At 36.1% G+C, this 14729-nt stretch overlaps 1 protein-coding gene across 5 annotated transcripts in view; it reads left to right on the forward strand.

Annotated features, from left to right (window-relative positions):
* The window catches only part of EML5 (EMAP like 5), a 97716-nt gene that overhangs the window by 66287 nt on the left and 16700 nt on the right, over positions 1-14729 (forward strand). The window contains exons 28-33 of one of the 5 annotated variants that reach the window (XM_063160143.1): positions 6703-6781; positions 7826-7955; positions 8636-8734; positions 10584-10604; positions 13454-13627; positions 14478-14686. In XM_063160143.1, coding sequence (XP_063016213.1) covers positions 6703-6781; positions 7826-7955; positions 8636-8734; positions 10584-10604; positions 13454-13627; positions 14478-14686 — 712 coding nt within the window. Of the gene's footprint in view, positions 1-903; positions 2389-6689; positions 6782-7825; positions 7956-8635; positions 8735-10583; positions 10605-13453; positions 13628-14477; positions 14687-14729 lie in introns of those variants that run through there. The other 4 variants (XM_063160145.1, XM_063160144.1, XR_010028280.1 and 1 more) reach the window with 4 other exon arrangements.

Raw genomic sequence — 14729 nt, forward strand, 5'->3', positions numbered from 1 at the left:
TAGAACGTTATCTGTTGTAGAATCTGCAGCTGAGCATGGGACCCTGAAAGTTGTTTGTTGTCCACCAAATTGATGTGGGCAGTATATGTGAGGGAAAAGGAAGGAGGAACTCCTAGTACAGCATTTGGGGAATTCTAATACTACAGATGGAGATGTGAGGAAAACAGCAGGGTATAAGGGAGTGTGAGGATCTGGGGAAATGGAAGGGTAGGAAATTTTGCAGGAATGTGAGGAGTTCTGTGGCAATGTTCAAGCCTGTTTCCACAGTGAAGCTGGGCAGGTCTGTGCTACCCCTGGTGAGAAATGCAGTGTGACTTTGGTGGGAGTTTCATACCATCTTTTGTTTTTAAGTTGTGTTACTGTAGGAGGGATAAACCAGGGATAAACCAGGGATAACTACAGTATAAAGCTGTGGTTCCCTGTCTTGCATTTATGAGAAATGGTCTCTCTTTTTTAATTAGCTGTACTTGATGTGGAAATCAAAAAGAAATAATGTGCACGGCATGAAAGCTTTGATTAAAGATTTTTTTTTTTCTTTTAATGAAATTGTAAGCCTCTTGTGTTTCTTTCAAAAGCTGTTTCTGGAAGCTGAGTGAATTGTGTTTTTCAGTTTCAGATAAATTACTAAGATAATTAATTCTGTAGTAAGGTAATTAAATTGTGATTCAGAATGCAAAAAAAAGATCATAAAATAATTCCATTACCTGCATTGTTGAAAAGTTTGGGGCCCTAAAACTTCAAGACTTTTTTTTGTGAAGAATAAAACCAGACTGTGGTTACTGTATGTATTTTGACTTCTGTTCTGATGTTAATATTGTATAAGATTGGTAAATGTTTCAGAAATCTGTCATAGACACTAATTTTTATTTTATTTCTACTACTCTATTTTTGCTTCCTATGAAGGCAGGGGGTAGTAAGGTAAGTTCATGTACTTGAAGTCCAGGCTTAAATGGATTTTAATAACTTCAGCAGCTTGGAAAAGTAGTTACAATTTGCAACAGAAGTGAGGGATTTACCTCTTTACTATTAAATAGTAGCATGTCAATAAATAGAAAAGGGTTAAGGGACAAAACATAAGTGCAGCTCTCACTCTGAGCTGATGTGAGTGAAGAGTTGAGTGTTCTAGGAGGAGGTGATCAAAGCTCATCCTCCTTTCCTCAGTATTTTGGGGGAGCTAAGGAACAGCTTGACTTCCCTGTCTGAGCCAGAGGTGTTGCCCAGGGGTTTGTGGATGTCTACAGCACACACTTGGAGGTCAGGCTGGAGCAGTGCAGTGAGCACATGGCACTCTGTGAGCAGCACCCTGCTGGAGCTGATGGAGCTTCAGGGGTGCAGGGAGCACCCCTGCCTTGGCTGCAGCGTTTTGCCAGTGCACCTGTGCTGCTTGGGGGTCTGAGCTGCTGGCTCCCCATCCTGCTCCTGCAGCAGGCTCTGGTGTAGGTGCCTGCATGAGGTTATCAACTTCTGCGCCTGCTCTGTTTACAATATGTGCCCATGCTGTTAAACTGGCAGCACAACAAATCCTTAGGCTGTCAGACCACCCTTCAGATCTGCAGACTGGGCTGCCTCTGCGACTAGAACTCCAGATTTCTTTCAATTGGTCTAAGGTTTGCTTGCAGTGTTAACTGCCAGCTCTGCTAATGATACAGTACTCTAGCAGTGAAATTACCAGCTGTATCATTGAAATTGCAGTACTTATTTTAAGTTCTGCTGGAAACACAAAATGGCACTGCTGTGAGGCAGCACTTAGGTTGGTAATTTGAATTATTTATCATTTCTGAATAATAATGTTTATAGGTAATATTTTTATGTGAAAAGATGTGTACTGTGTGTCTAATTTGGTTGTGTAATAACAGTATGGCTATTCAGCAGCACAAAACACACTTGAAAACTGTTTCTATCCTTTGCTAAGAGTTCTTTCCTAGTATGTTTTTGTGCTAGGTAAATTACTCAGAAAAAAGTCTATCATGGTTGATTTTGAAAATGCTTCTGACTCTGCTGCTCCCTGAATTGCACAGCACTGAAGGTTGGGAGATGCCTCTGGAGAATAATGCTCCATTCTTACTCTGTTCTTATACTGCCTGAAGCTGGCTATTTGTGGCTGTGAAAGGGGCAGTGCTGTGTTTAATGTACCTTACAGACAAATGGCTGTACCAAGAGTTCTCAAAATTAAATAACCAGAAATTTCAGTTAAAATTTTTCACTGTTTTACTGTGAAAAATATCTGGAGGTATTTTAATTTGAAGAATTGCATGCTATTGACTGCAAAGCCTGTTCAAGCGACATTTGGATTTTATTGTGGGAAAGGTTTAGCTGTTTCCTATATGAATAAATAGTGCATCAATCTTGCACTGAAAAATAAACTTAAAACTAATTTGAAGATGTCCAGTAAAATCCATTGTTTTCAGAATGGGAAAAAAAATCAATCTGTAAATTGGTGAGTTGTTACCATTGTTTTTCAGGATTTTTTTTCCTAAATAATTCCCTAAATTATTTTGCTTAACTTATAAGTGAGAAAAACTAACCTAGTGTTCACCTAGTGATGTTGTTTAGTGGCTCTTAAAAAAAGAGCTTCTCAAACCAGTGGAAGTGTACCAGCTAATCAAACTCTTATAAGGTACCCCTGCATATTACAAATATTAGGAAATAATCTGTACATGCCCATATGCTTTAATTATTAATGAGGGGTTTTGGCTGGCCAAATAATAGGAATATTCCATCATACATGACTGAGGAAACCTATCCAGTGCAAAGTGTCTTCAATTAAAATAAACTGAATTAAGTAGTCATGAAAAAATAGTACATGTGAGTAGTGCTCAGTACCCCACACATTCTGGTTAGCTGAGATAATTTTATTTTAGTATAAATTAATGTATTTTTGTGACTAAACTTGGACATCTGTCTTTAATAGCGAGTTGACTGTTCCATCCATCAGCTTATTTCAGGAAGTTAAACCTGCACAGCCTTTCTTTGAGTTATTCAGTGTTGGTATAGTTCAGAGGGGGTTTTTTTCTGCCTGTGCTTTTTTTCTCTATTTACAGCAGAGTTATCCCAAAGAATTATGTTCTCATGCCAACACATGTTCATAATTCCCATTTAAGTGAATGGGAGTTTTATATACAAATAATAGATTTATCTAGTCTATGAAGTGACTCATCCCCTTGTAAAAAGGAGTATACAAACCAGGAAGTCAGCAATAATTATCTACACAAATAATTCACTGGCACCTAACTTTTAGCCAAACTTGTATAAGTAATCCTTTTCTCTTTCCCATCTGCTGCTGAAAAGAGGTTCCAGGTAATGCTTTTATTTTCCTATCTAGTCCATCTTTTACTGCCACCTCCCATTTTCCTTAAAAAGCCATCTGTCATGTTGGGTGCCATAACATGCACCTATCACTGTTCAGAGTATTGCTGTATGAAAAATCTGATATATAAATACATGCATTGCAATTCTATTTCATACAATGAGCTAGATGCTGTTTTACCTACCAATATGAACTCCAACTCCATGCACTATTATACTTTCCAATGTTTCACAAGTAGTATTCTTCAGTAATACTTATTAAAGTACAAAGATTAGCACTTTTCCAGCCCCCTAGTGGGCAACTGTTTTACATGTGATGATTTGACAGTCTCACCTGATTTGCCAAGGTGGATATGTTACTGAATTGTTTGAGCATCAGATTCCCTGTGTCTGCATTAGTGAGTATAAACTGGCTCTTACTGCTCACAGAACACATGAAATAATTATAAGTCATTTTTTGTCCAGAAGCAGTACTTAAAAACTACCAGCCTTCATTGTCTTCTAATGGAAACCAGACTTGTGTGAAGCTTCACAAATGACTTTGAAGAACTTGCCAAGAGTAAATGGAAAGAAGTCCTCCTTTCTCTTAAAATTCATTCTCTACTTCATGCTTGTCAACACCTTTTGGGGAGGGCAGAGCAAGACACTTCATGCTGAAGAGTGCAAAATCAATTGCTAAGTTCTCTGCAAGTCCCCCTAAGTATGAAATGGAATTTTGGTGCCCTGCACAGAAAGGGACTGTTTTTTCTTTTTTACCAACTACTGTAATTTGCTCTATCAAATAGTGCCCAAAATAATACTTGTGTTTTTAAAACAGAAATAAATATTGTAAATCACACTATTATAAATTACCACAGAACTAAAAGAATTGATGGTAATTTACATATGCTGTATAACAAAAAATCATTCCTTGTTCTCTTAGTAACTTTAGGTACTCAGTAACAATGAGGAAAATATGGAATGAAATACATCATACAAAAATGGGCAGTAATATTTAAGATATGTCTAAAACTGTGAACAAGATACTTTTTTTTGTTTCAGAAACTACTTCAAAATGCTTGTACTTGATTTTTATAGTTTCATAACAAGAAATATTAAAATACATATACCAAATATATATTAATTTTGAAAATAAAGTGCCAATATTGTGGTATTTATTTCCCTTATGATAGATGGCTTGAATTCTCCTTCCCCATGCTAAAGCTGGCCCTATCCATACCTGAATTCACCCCAACATGTTATTCATGCTCTCTTTCCCATCTTTTCCACACAGTTTTTGAGCATGCAGCAAGTTATGCATGCAGGTATATGACCACTGTGTGTTCTATATGCCATTAGTCACTTTGCTGCACATTACACAACAAATTAAAAATATTTTCAGCTCTCACACATTCAAAAAATGACTTGGAAAATGTATTCTCATATCCTTCAGCATTCCTGTTTTTAAATCCTGAAGTTGTTATCTTGAAACTTAACTGAGGAGAGAGTCCATACATGCTTGTAATTTGCATTCCAGTTCCACTGTTCTGGATCAATACAGAATTACCCTTTCCTGGCCAGATCCTTAGAGAAATTGTTTAGGTGACCTGTGAGATAATGCAGCTGAGTGAAAGTTCTCAAGCTTTCCTGACCAATATACATTCACTTAATTTTGTTGTGTGGTAATGTATGAAGGTACTCTCATGATTACTTAAGGATGATATCAACCTGTGTTTATTTGTATTTGTAGGGCCTTTAAGTATAGATGGTCTTCTCAGGCAGTTGTGAAATGTGAGATTGTTTTACCTCTTCTCCCTTTCTATCACAAGGGATTTACAGACAGCAAATGTTAAAAAAAATGTTACATTTTAGAACCAAACAGCAGAGAAATATTCAGTTCCAGTAAAGTAAACCTCTATAAGAGGAATCATGTCCTTTCAATTTCTACTTCTTTCATCAAATCTCAGATATGTTCTTCTGCTATATTTAATTTTTCTCCCTTTTTTTCCCTCCAACTCATTTTTCCCTCTTTGTTTCAGGGACAGAAGTTAATTAGGGCCAGGGTAGGAGAAGAGGAAAGAGATGAGGTTTGAGTGCTCTGTGTCAAGTATGAGGCTGACAAGTGGAAGAAGGACTTTTTATGCTATGTTTTGGTAATTTCTAGAGGAATGGTAATGAAACTGTTGCAGAGTTGTCCATGACAAATGAGAAATTAAAAACATAAAGTCTTTCAAAGACTTCTACGCTGGAGTGATCAAATGAACAAATGCCTGACATTTGTTCTAAAGTTAGGCAGGAGCAATGAAGAAATAAATCCAAGAAAATGGTTGTTTATTTGAATAACTGAAAAAATGCTTTTCACGTGTCCTTCAAACTACACAGTGTACAAACAAATCATGTTCTATCATTCTGAGAAAATGCAGTCATTATTTTGAATCAAAGTCATGACTCAAGATCAGAGATGAAATTACAAGTACTTCATACTAAAAAGGAATAGAAGTACTTCATACTAAAAAGGAAATAGCAACCTGTTGCTATGTTTGATATTAGTGTATCACACTGCCTACTGGACTAAATAGTCTGGATATCACTGAATTTATACATAGAATTTATTTTAAACTAAATTGTTCCTCTTAAAGATCAAGCTTAAAGGATTTTTATCACAGCCGCAAATACTGTATCTATGGAATCAATAATCAATGCTCCTGCAAATTACTAGGAATAGTTGCATATATTTAATAAATAAAGCTTATTTGTTTGTGTTGCTTTGTATAGGTACAGTTGAATGTAATGTGAAAGTTGTTATGGATATTTGTTAAACATATCTAATTAAGAGTTCTTAATTAAATCTGGGCTATTCAGAGCAGTGGAACATAGGTTGTGGCTGTAACTCCTGCATTTGCGTGGTCTTGGTTTTCTTCCACATAAGGTTTGATCAATATCACATTTCAGTTGATGTAGGAGTGGATGGGCAGGTGCACCAGGATTTCTTAACAAACTACTACAAAAACAGGAAAAAAAACTTAGGGGTCTGCTGAAGGCATGTGGGAACAGGCGTTATTAGATTAATCAGCTAAGCCTCTCTTCAGTAAAATTGCTGCAGAGAAGATGAAAGTACCTTAAAAACATAGTTTGAAAAAGTGAAGAAGATTCTAAAAGTGCTCAGTCATTTTAAAACAAGCTTTTGCATTAGCTCCATGGATTGTTGAAGAATTAGAGGACCTAGCATGTTAAACAGGGGATTTTTAGGTTTTGTCCTTCTCCTTTGACAGACATATTTGTTTTGAAGATGAATATGCATGTGAGTTGAGTAGGACAGGCTGTAAGATTTCCCAATGCCTTAGCAGGTTGGAAGGTTGCTGTTAGCATGGAATGGGTGACGGACAGCCTTCTCTTATTCACAGTTCTTTGTTTCAGACCTCCAGTTAGTAGGGCATTGCCTCAGCCGGAGAAACTGCAGACAAACAATGTGGGGAAAAAAAAGAGACCCATAGAGGTAAGAAAAGTGGTGCTTTTCGCTTCTTCCTTTAGGATTTTGTTTTGCCAGAAACTGACACACCTATGAATACATTAAATGATTATTTTATTCTAAATATATCAAAGGTGGAAATAGTGAATAGTAGGTAAAGAGTAGAAAAAGTGGGAGATAATTTTTTCTTGTGAATAAAAAAAAAAGACTATTTCTTTTTATTGCAAATAAAATGGAGTATAACTCAGTTCTTAGTAATCATGAAACCCTAGAACTGGCTGTAGAAAGCAGGATGCCTTGTATAAATAACTGGATTGTTAAAGGGTGTATTGTTGCTAATAAAACTAAGCATTTTTAAATTCCAATCTTCTTAGAATTTATTTAAAAACTTCCATTTAAATCCATCATAATAAGAGTTTTAAGAATAATTTAAAAAATTCTATTAATGATGAGTTTAGCTTTGCCACCTGTTTTTTCATTACATGGCAGTTGCAAATAAACATACCAATTTTTGATTAATCTGAAGTGAAAATTTCATCTAACCTTGGAAAATGCCGTTCTTTACCAATCTGAATATTTTTGATTCTGCAAAATATTTGGTGTACCATAAAAAACAGCTTTTTGACATCAGTGCTCTAGAAGTTTTAGATTGTAATTTGGATTTCTAGTTGCTGGCTGGAATTAAATTGTGGACCGGTGTTTGTCATTCTTTGTTTCTTAGTGTCTTCTGCATTAAATTAACTTTATTCTTCACTGCATTTTATTTATGTTCATGTGTATGAGTATCTCTTCCAGTGTATATATATGTCTGTGCGTACTCTATGCACATTCTGCAGCATCCCCCTGAGAGGGGAAAAGGGTGACACAGCTGTGTGTGACAAGAATGAGCAGCTCTGTAAACTGACAGGGGAGGCACCAGCCCAGTTTCTGTTGCCTTGAATGTCACTTACTTTATAAGGACATAATTTAAAAAATTAAATCCTACAGAAGAATGTGAAATTCATAACTGCTTTAAGAAAATCATAACTGCTTTAAGGTTTGCTGAATCTACTGATGTGAATATCTTTTTAGGACCTAATTTTGGAGCTGGTATTTGGGTACCGAGGCAAGGACTGCAGAAACAACGTGCACTATTTGAATGATGGTGCTGATGTAATTTATCACACTGCATCTGTTGGCATCTTGTATAATGTGGCAACAGGTAGGAGAAAACCCACTGGAGGGAAAATGTTTCTTCACACTCATGGACTTACAGTTTATAAAGTAATTAATATACTTTAAGTATTGTAAAAGTATGTGAAAAAAAAAATTATTTGTTCCTAAAATTTCAGTCTGTAGAGAATATTCATAATAGCTATATAAACAAAAAAGTGTACTGAAATGTTCCTGGAGGCTGAGCTTTAAGGAAGTGAAGATTTGGTTTTTTTGGTATTAGCTTTCTGAAATTTGCGTGTTGAAATGATCACAGAAACGAAAAGAGCTGAACAATGAATAACTGTAATTTTTTTTTTTTTTCTAAGAACAAGGTAACGTTTTGATTTGGTTTACTTTTCAGTCATCTGTATCATGTATATTCTTTCACAATAACCCAGTTAGTTTTGTACTTTAAAAAAGTACGCAATGCCATTTGGAGACAGTTAAGCAACTTCATGTGGAAAACTTGAGGGAAATGTCTGGAGTTACTGAGGGCTGTGTGTTGAAGTTCGGATAAATAATGTGGAGTTTCTGTTTTCTGGTTTTAAGCTTCAAAATGCAACATGACCATAATGCTGTTTTCTAACAAATACTATGAAATTTTCAAACATTAGCCATGTCTATGTGTGTATAAATGTTTTAATTAAAGTTGAACTATGGTTTGATTTATTTTTTTCTTATTTTTAGGCTCTCAGTCATTTTACCAGGAACACAATGATGATATTTTGTGCCTCACTGTGAATCAGCATCCCAAGTTTACCAACATAGTGGCAACTGGCCAAGTAGGTATGTTTGTATTTTTGTAAAAAGAATTAACAGCATGCAATCAGGACCTTGTAAATTCATGATAAATCATAAAATATTTGATTATGCTATCTCCGTTTGTATGAGTGTTACTCAGTTACCTGTCCTCTTTATATGTTCCTTTGAGTGTAATTGAATGAAGATGACAAAAAATATTGAGGCATGAAAGATTAAACTTATCTTTTGCTTGGAGTATTATCAAAACTATTTTTTCAGAAATCTTAAGCCCCATTACATTAGTCTGGTTGTATTGAACTAACAGCTTGCGTTAGAGCTTCCAAAGAGTCACTGCCCTTCCAAAGAAGCTGAATAGAGCTAACCTTCATTTCCTAAAATACATGTCAGTCTTATTAGGTTTTACCTCATCAGATAGTTCTATAATACTACTTGGTGGTTGGATATGTTATAATTGTAATATTAAAGGCAGAACCAAAACCCTAATCGGGTTCCCTACAGATAAACTGAGTTATAGAGGGAAAACATATATATATTTCATAGTGACATAAAGGTCTATGAACTAACCAGGTTAAAAAAAAAAAAAGAACAAAAACCCCCACATTTTGCATTGGCATAGCTGGTAGAAATTGCTGTTTCTAGATTTTGTAGTAGTGATTTTTGTAGCCCTACAATTTGATTGTAGTTTTCATATCTTCTGTTGGTTCTCAGCAGATTCAAACACACATTATTTTCTTCAGGGCATAGAATACAAAAAAAAACCCCTCATTTGATTTCAGCCAAAATAACTTTTTCTTTCGTTTAGGTGTGTTTTAGAGGTTTCATATAAATAAAATCAGTTCTGCAGAGTTTATTACCTGCTTTTCTGTGTCTTTTGGATTTTTAGGTGCCTGTCTCATTAAAATTGACTCACTGATAATAGTAGCCTCTTAGCTAAAATAGCTTTCTTTCCTGGTGAGTTTCTTGCCTCACATCATTTAAAACAAATTTTTAATGGAGATTATTTAAATGGAAAAATTCATCAGCAGATATTTGTCTATGGTTTGAACATTTGCGGAATTACAAACCTTTTATTGCCTTTAAGAACTTGCTTTTTCATCATATTTCTTAATCTGTCCCTGTTTGCCTTTCTGTAGTGGAGGAATGTGAAAATTTTTCTTCTACAGTGTTCATCTTACCCGAGACAAAACACAGGACTTAATCCTTTTTTTATTTTCATAATAATTTCTACATCAATTAGCAGTAGGACAATTATTAACTGTTTTGTAATGTGGATTAAGGCATAGCAATCACAGGCAGATGGCACTTAGAAATTACATATACTTTTAAGCAGAAAATTAAATGGAAGTGAAATATCTTAAAACAGCACATATTTTCTGATTTTGAAGGGATGTTGAGAAGTGTATATACTCTATAAAGAACTGCTGCTACTTTTCCTACACGTATGGTTGGCACAAATTGTGTTACCATCATGATTTATAAAGATTTATTGAATCTTCAGGTACTCACATGCTACTTCTTAACATTTTTTCTCACTTATTTTTTTTGAAATATCAATGACATGAAAAAATATGTTTTTCATTTATTTTGGCTGAGAGCGACCTAACATACACCAAAACTAGATTTTTGTGTTGTAGCTTGAAATGGAAATCAAAAGATATTCATTCATTCAATATATTCATTCTATGATTTATTTCTGATGTGACCTCCTTTTATCAGTAATTACTCATCTTTAACAGCAATATTGGTGCTGCTGCAATGCAAAAAGATGACATCAAGGTGTGTGTTAAGAAATTACACTGAATGTGGCATATATTTTCTTTAGCACTTATCTTATTTCTGATCTAATTATTTTTCTGCTGCTTTTCCATTACAGGAGACTCAGCAGATATGTCAGGTAAGGGAAACAAAATTTTGACATCTTCAGGTGTAGTTAGTCTATCTAGTAGCCATCTGCAGCTTTATAGAGCCATAAGTGGTGTGAATTCATTTTTAGTTTATTAAATCCCATGTATCAGTCATATTACTGTCAGCACTGACTAGAAGTCAAAACAGCTTGGCATACTGTAAATACAGAAAAATTAAAAATGTTAGAACACACTTAAAAACTACTCTTGTTGAAGCATATTCCCTTCTTGCTGCTTAGTGATTAGTGAGTTCTAATACATACTGCTGCTGTAGCATTCCTGGGTATGCTTGCCAGTTTTGTAGACATGTTGGGGCTGACAACATTTGGTTTAGACCTTCAACTGAGTGTAATTTGAAACATGCATTTCTAAGGTAAATTCTACTGAGGAGGCCTAGGTGACTGAGTGAAAAAACAAATCACCTTTCACATTTATGTACAATTGTCATGCAGTTATTACCATTGATCCAAAATGCTTTTTGTGATGTCAATTTAATTTTTCCTCTATCATTTTGGGTCTTTGACATTTGACGGTCTTAACTGAGATATTTTTTATTAATGTGTTTTTCTTCAACTGTAATTTCTAAAACTCATCACCATCATGTGCGAATGAGTTCATTGTTGTGCAGCCATAATTGTCTTGTGAAGAATCTTCAGAGATGCATAAATGTGGTCGTGTGTGATAGAAAGTGCAATAATCTTCATGTGGATCTAAATCTTATTCTGTAAGAACAAATGTACATTGACATCTTTAATGTGTGTTTACTTCTCTTAAATATGGCAAATGGTGCTTGCTCTAAGGATGGCAGGAAGAGTATAGGTACTTTTTCCCACACTTCTAGCCTGCATTTTAAAAAAGCAATGATGATATGGATATTTATACGAAAGAACATCTATAGTACTGTATAGGGTAGCTGGACACTTTCCCTGTCTCACGTGCCTTCTTCCTTCTGCAACTTCAGTTTGTGCTTGTGTATATTGCTAAATTCTGTTGTTGCTGCCTGAAACGAGCACTCTTAAATTTTTTCTTGTTTCTGGAACCATTAGTCTGGAATCCAAGCTGCTGCCTGCTTTCATTGGAAAGTTGAATAGTTTTACTTAAAATTTATTGATGGCTTTTGGCATCCTTGCCAACAACTTTTGCTTTTCTAGTTCAAATTTTCAGTTGTCTACGGTGATGCAGGTGTTCTTGTAGCAGTAGTGTTTGTACTAGCCTGGAATGGTAATTAAGGTTTCCTAATGATTTGGTGTAGATTTGGTCCACCTTACTAAAGATTTTTTCTGTCCTGCCAGCCCATGGTAGCTTTATCCAACTGCTCCCAGAAGGAGATGATGCCTTAGAACATCTCTCTTGTAAAAGTGTTGAGTACACAGGCAGGATTCAGTTTCAGGACAGAGACTTTCAGAAGGACTCCATCACATGGAAGGACCTCAGAGTCCATGTTCTCTGTCTTGCAGATCTTGCTCTGAATGATTTTGTCAGTTCTTACTCAGGAAAACTAGGTGAGAATTTCTATCTGCCACCCAAAAGAAAACTCCTGGACAAGGTTATAGAGCAGGTGCACTATTCAAAGGTAATAGAGAGTTTTACCAAGAGGAGGGTTGAAGAGTGAAAAACAGTTCAGAGCCACAATAAAGGTTTCCCTTCCCTCAGCTTCCCATAAGAAATGCAAGGAGTGGGCTGACAATTCTTGGGAAGTGCTAGTTGCTGTCAACTCCTGCCCTTTCTGTTTTAATGGCATGGCCATACTATGCTGTGGTACCTTTCGAAAGGTAATGATAACATCTTGTTGCTGCCATGAGAGGAAATTCAAATGGGAAATAAAAGAAATGAGGAAGTATGTTCTAAAGACTGTTTCAGAACAGCTGTGGAATTGTGCTCAAAAACTGAGTTTCATGTGGCTGAAATTTTGCCTAAGTCCCTGTGCCTAATGTTTCCCATCACATGTATGCCTTTGAGGGCCTAGATTCATCTATTAGAAACACAAAGCATTAATCCAAAAGAGAATTTAGTTTATGTAAATCTGGATCTATGGCAAGAACCAGTAACCTTAGGACTCTGCAGTCAAATATATTAGAGATCAGAAGTGAAGAATTTTGAGAATCTTACTATGCTGGAAATGCCTTAGATGCTGCTCAGAGATTGTAAACTATATATGTGGATGGCAAGATCTTTTGAGCAGGCATTGCATTTGGGGAAAAAACAGCTGTCATCATGTTAGAGATGATCACATACATTAGTAGCATGGAAAGACATTTTTTACTGCACAGAGCTCGCAGTCTAAACAAAGCAGACTCAATGCTGCAGTTCTATGTCAGTAAGCAAGCTGACAATTTGGCTGATGTTCTCCTAAGAGGGCAAGCATTTCAGACATGTGGCCATTTTGTAGAAAGGAGATTTTGGCCCTGCACTGTAAACTGATTTCTCTGTAGCCATCAGTTGTCCAAAAGCCCCGTGGAGAGGTTACATTTTCGATGAGCAGCTTTATTTATTAAGGTTTTTGAGTTAACATGGTGCTCTATGTTTTAATAAGAGCAAAACAGGAGAAGACAGCTCTTGCTTTTAGAACTTCTGCTGTGCTACATGAGTCCCATAGCAAGTTAAGTAACAAATTAACACCTTCGATAATGTAATGTGGCCAACTTGTTCATCCTACCTAATGATCCTGTTTGTCATAAATTGTTTTCCAAATGGAGGCCAAAATCTCTTTTCTTTCCTATATTTTCCCCCATCTGATCACAGCAATTTTGTCTCATGAAAAAGTACTAACTGCTTCAATAAGTAAATCATTACACATTTTCAAAATGACTACTAATGGTGTGTTTTTCTATTTGTGTAGCTACAGCTCCTTCTATTCACGTGTGGGATGCAATGAACAAGCAGACGCTGTCGGTGCTGCGGTGCTACCATTCCAAGGGCGTTTGCTCCGTCAGCTTCAGTGCCACTGGCAAACTGCTGCTGTCCGTAGGGCTGGATCCTGAACACACCATTACCATTTGGAAGTGGCAGGAAGGTAGGAAAGAGACTGGTTTTGCAGAGGGTGTTCACATTGTTAGAGGTATGTTGGCTTGAGTCAAGAGCAAGTGTAACTTTAAAGCATCAGCCGATCAAAAATTATTAAATAAATGCTGTGCACTATACTCTGTACAACAAGATCTAAAATAGATGTGTTTACCCATTCTAGTGACTGCTGAATATATCTTCTTTGAAACTATTGTGTAAAGGTCAAGATAGTTCACTGATTCCCAGTAAGAGGAATGTAGGGAATTCTTAAAAACTGTCATCATCATTATTAGTGTTATTACTACTTTATTCTTCTCTAAAGTCTGATTACTGACTAGGTTGTCATACTCCTGAAATTATTCCCAAAAGTTGCAAATTGCAGAAATAGGGTGCCAGGAAAACTCCTCTATGCATCTTATATAATTGTTGCCTTAAGCTATGCTACATGTTTTCAGATCAGCTTTGATCTGTATTTCTGATTTAGGCTAAAGAGATTTGAGCTCCTTTCCTTGTCTCCTTTCTGCCTGACAAAGCCATGCCCAGATTATGGATCCGATTCTCTAGTCTTAGAGGTTTACTTCCTATCAGCTATTAAGTTAATAACAAGTGATCTTTCGTAGCTTGTCTGATAGATCCTGTGGGGATGGATGCATTGTCCATCTTATACAATCTTAGGTAGGATGAAGGATGTGTGGTCAGAATATGCCTGTGTTCATCTTTAAGGGTTAATACACATTCAGAATGGCAGCTAAGGATCCCAACTGAGGAATCTTCATATGGGTCAAAATTATTTTAATCTTTTTAACCAGAAATGTGTATTTTTCTCAGCAAAGTCACAATGTCCATTTTCTTTCTGCCAGGTGCCAAAATTGCCAGCCGAGCTGGTCATAACCAGCGTATATTTGTAGCAGAATTCAGGCCAGATTCAGATACACAGTTTGTTTCTGTGGGAGTAAAACATGTAAGGTTCTGGACACTGGCTGGAAGAGCTCTCCTCAGTAAAAAAGGGCTGCTGAGCTCCATAGAAGATGCCCGCATGCAGACCATGCTGTCTGTAGCTTTTGGAGCGGTACGTACTTCAACAAACCACCTGAAAATGCATGAAACCAAAC

Source organism: Melospiza melodia, chromosome 6, assembly GCF_035770615.1.
Source record: "Melospiza melodia melodia isolate bMelMel2 chromosome 6, bMelMel2.pri, whole genome shotgun sequence".
In the NCBI taxonomy this organism is placed as follows: domain Eukaryota; kingdom Metazoa; phylum Chordata; class Aves; order Passeriformes; family Passerellidae; genus Melospiza; species Melospiza melodia.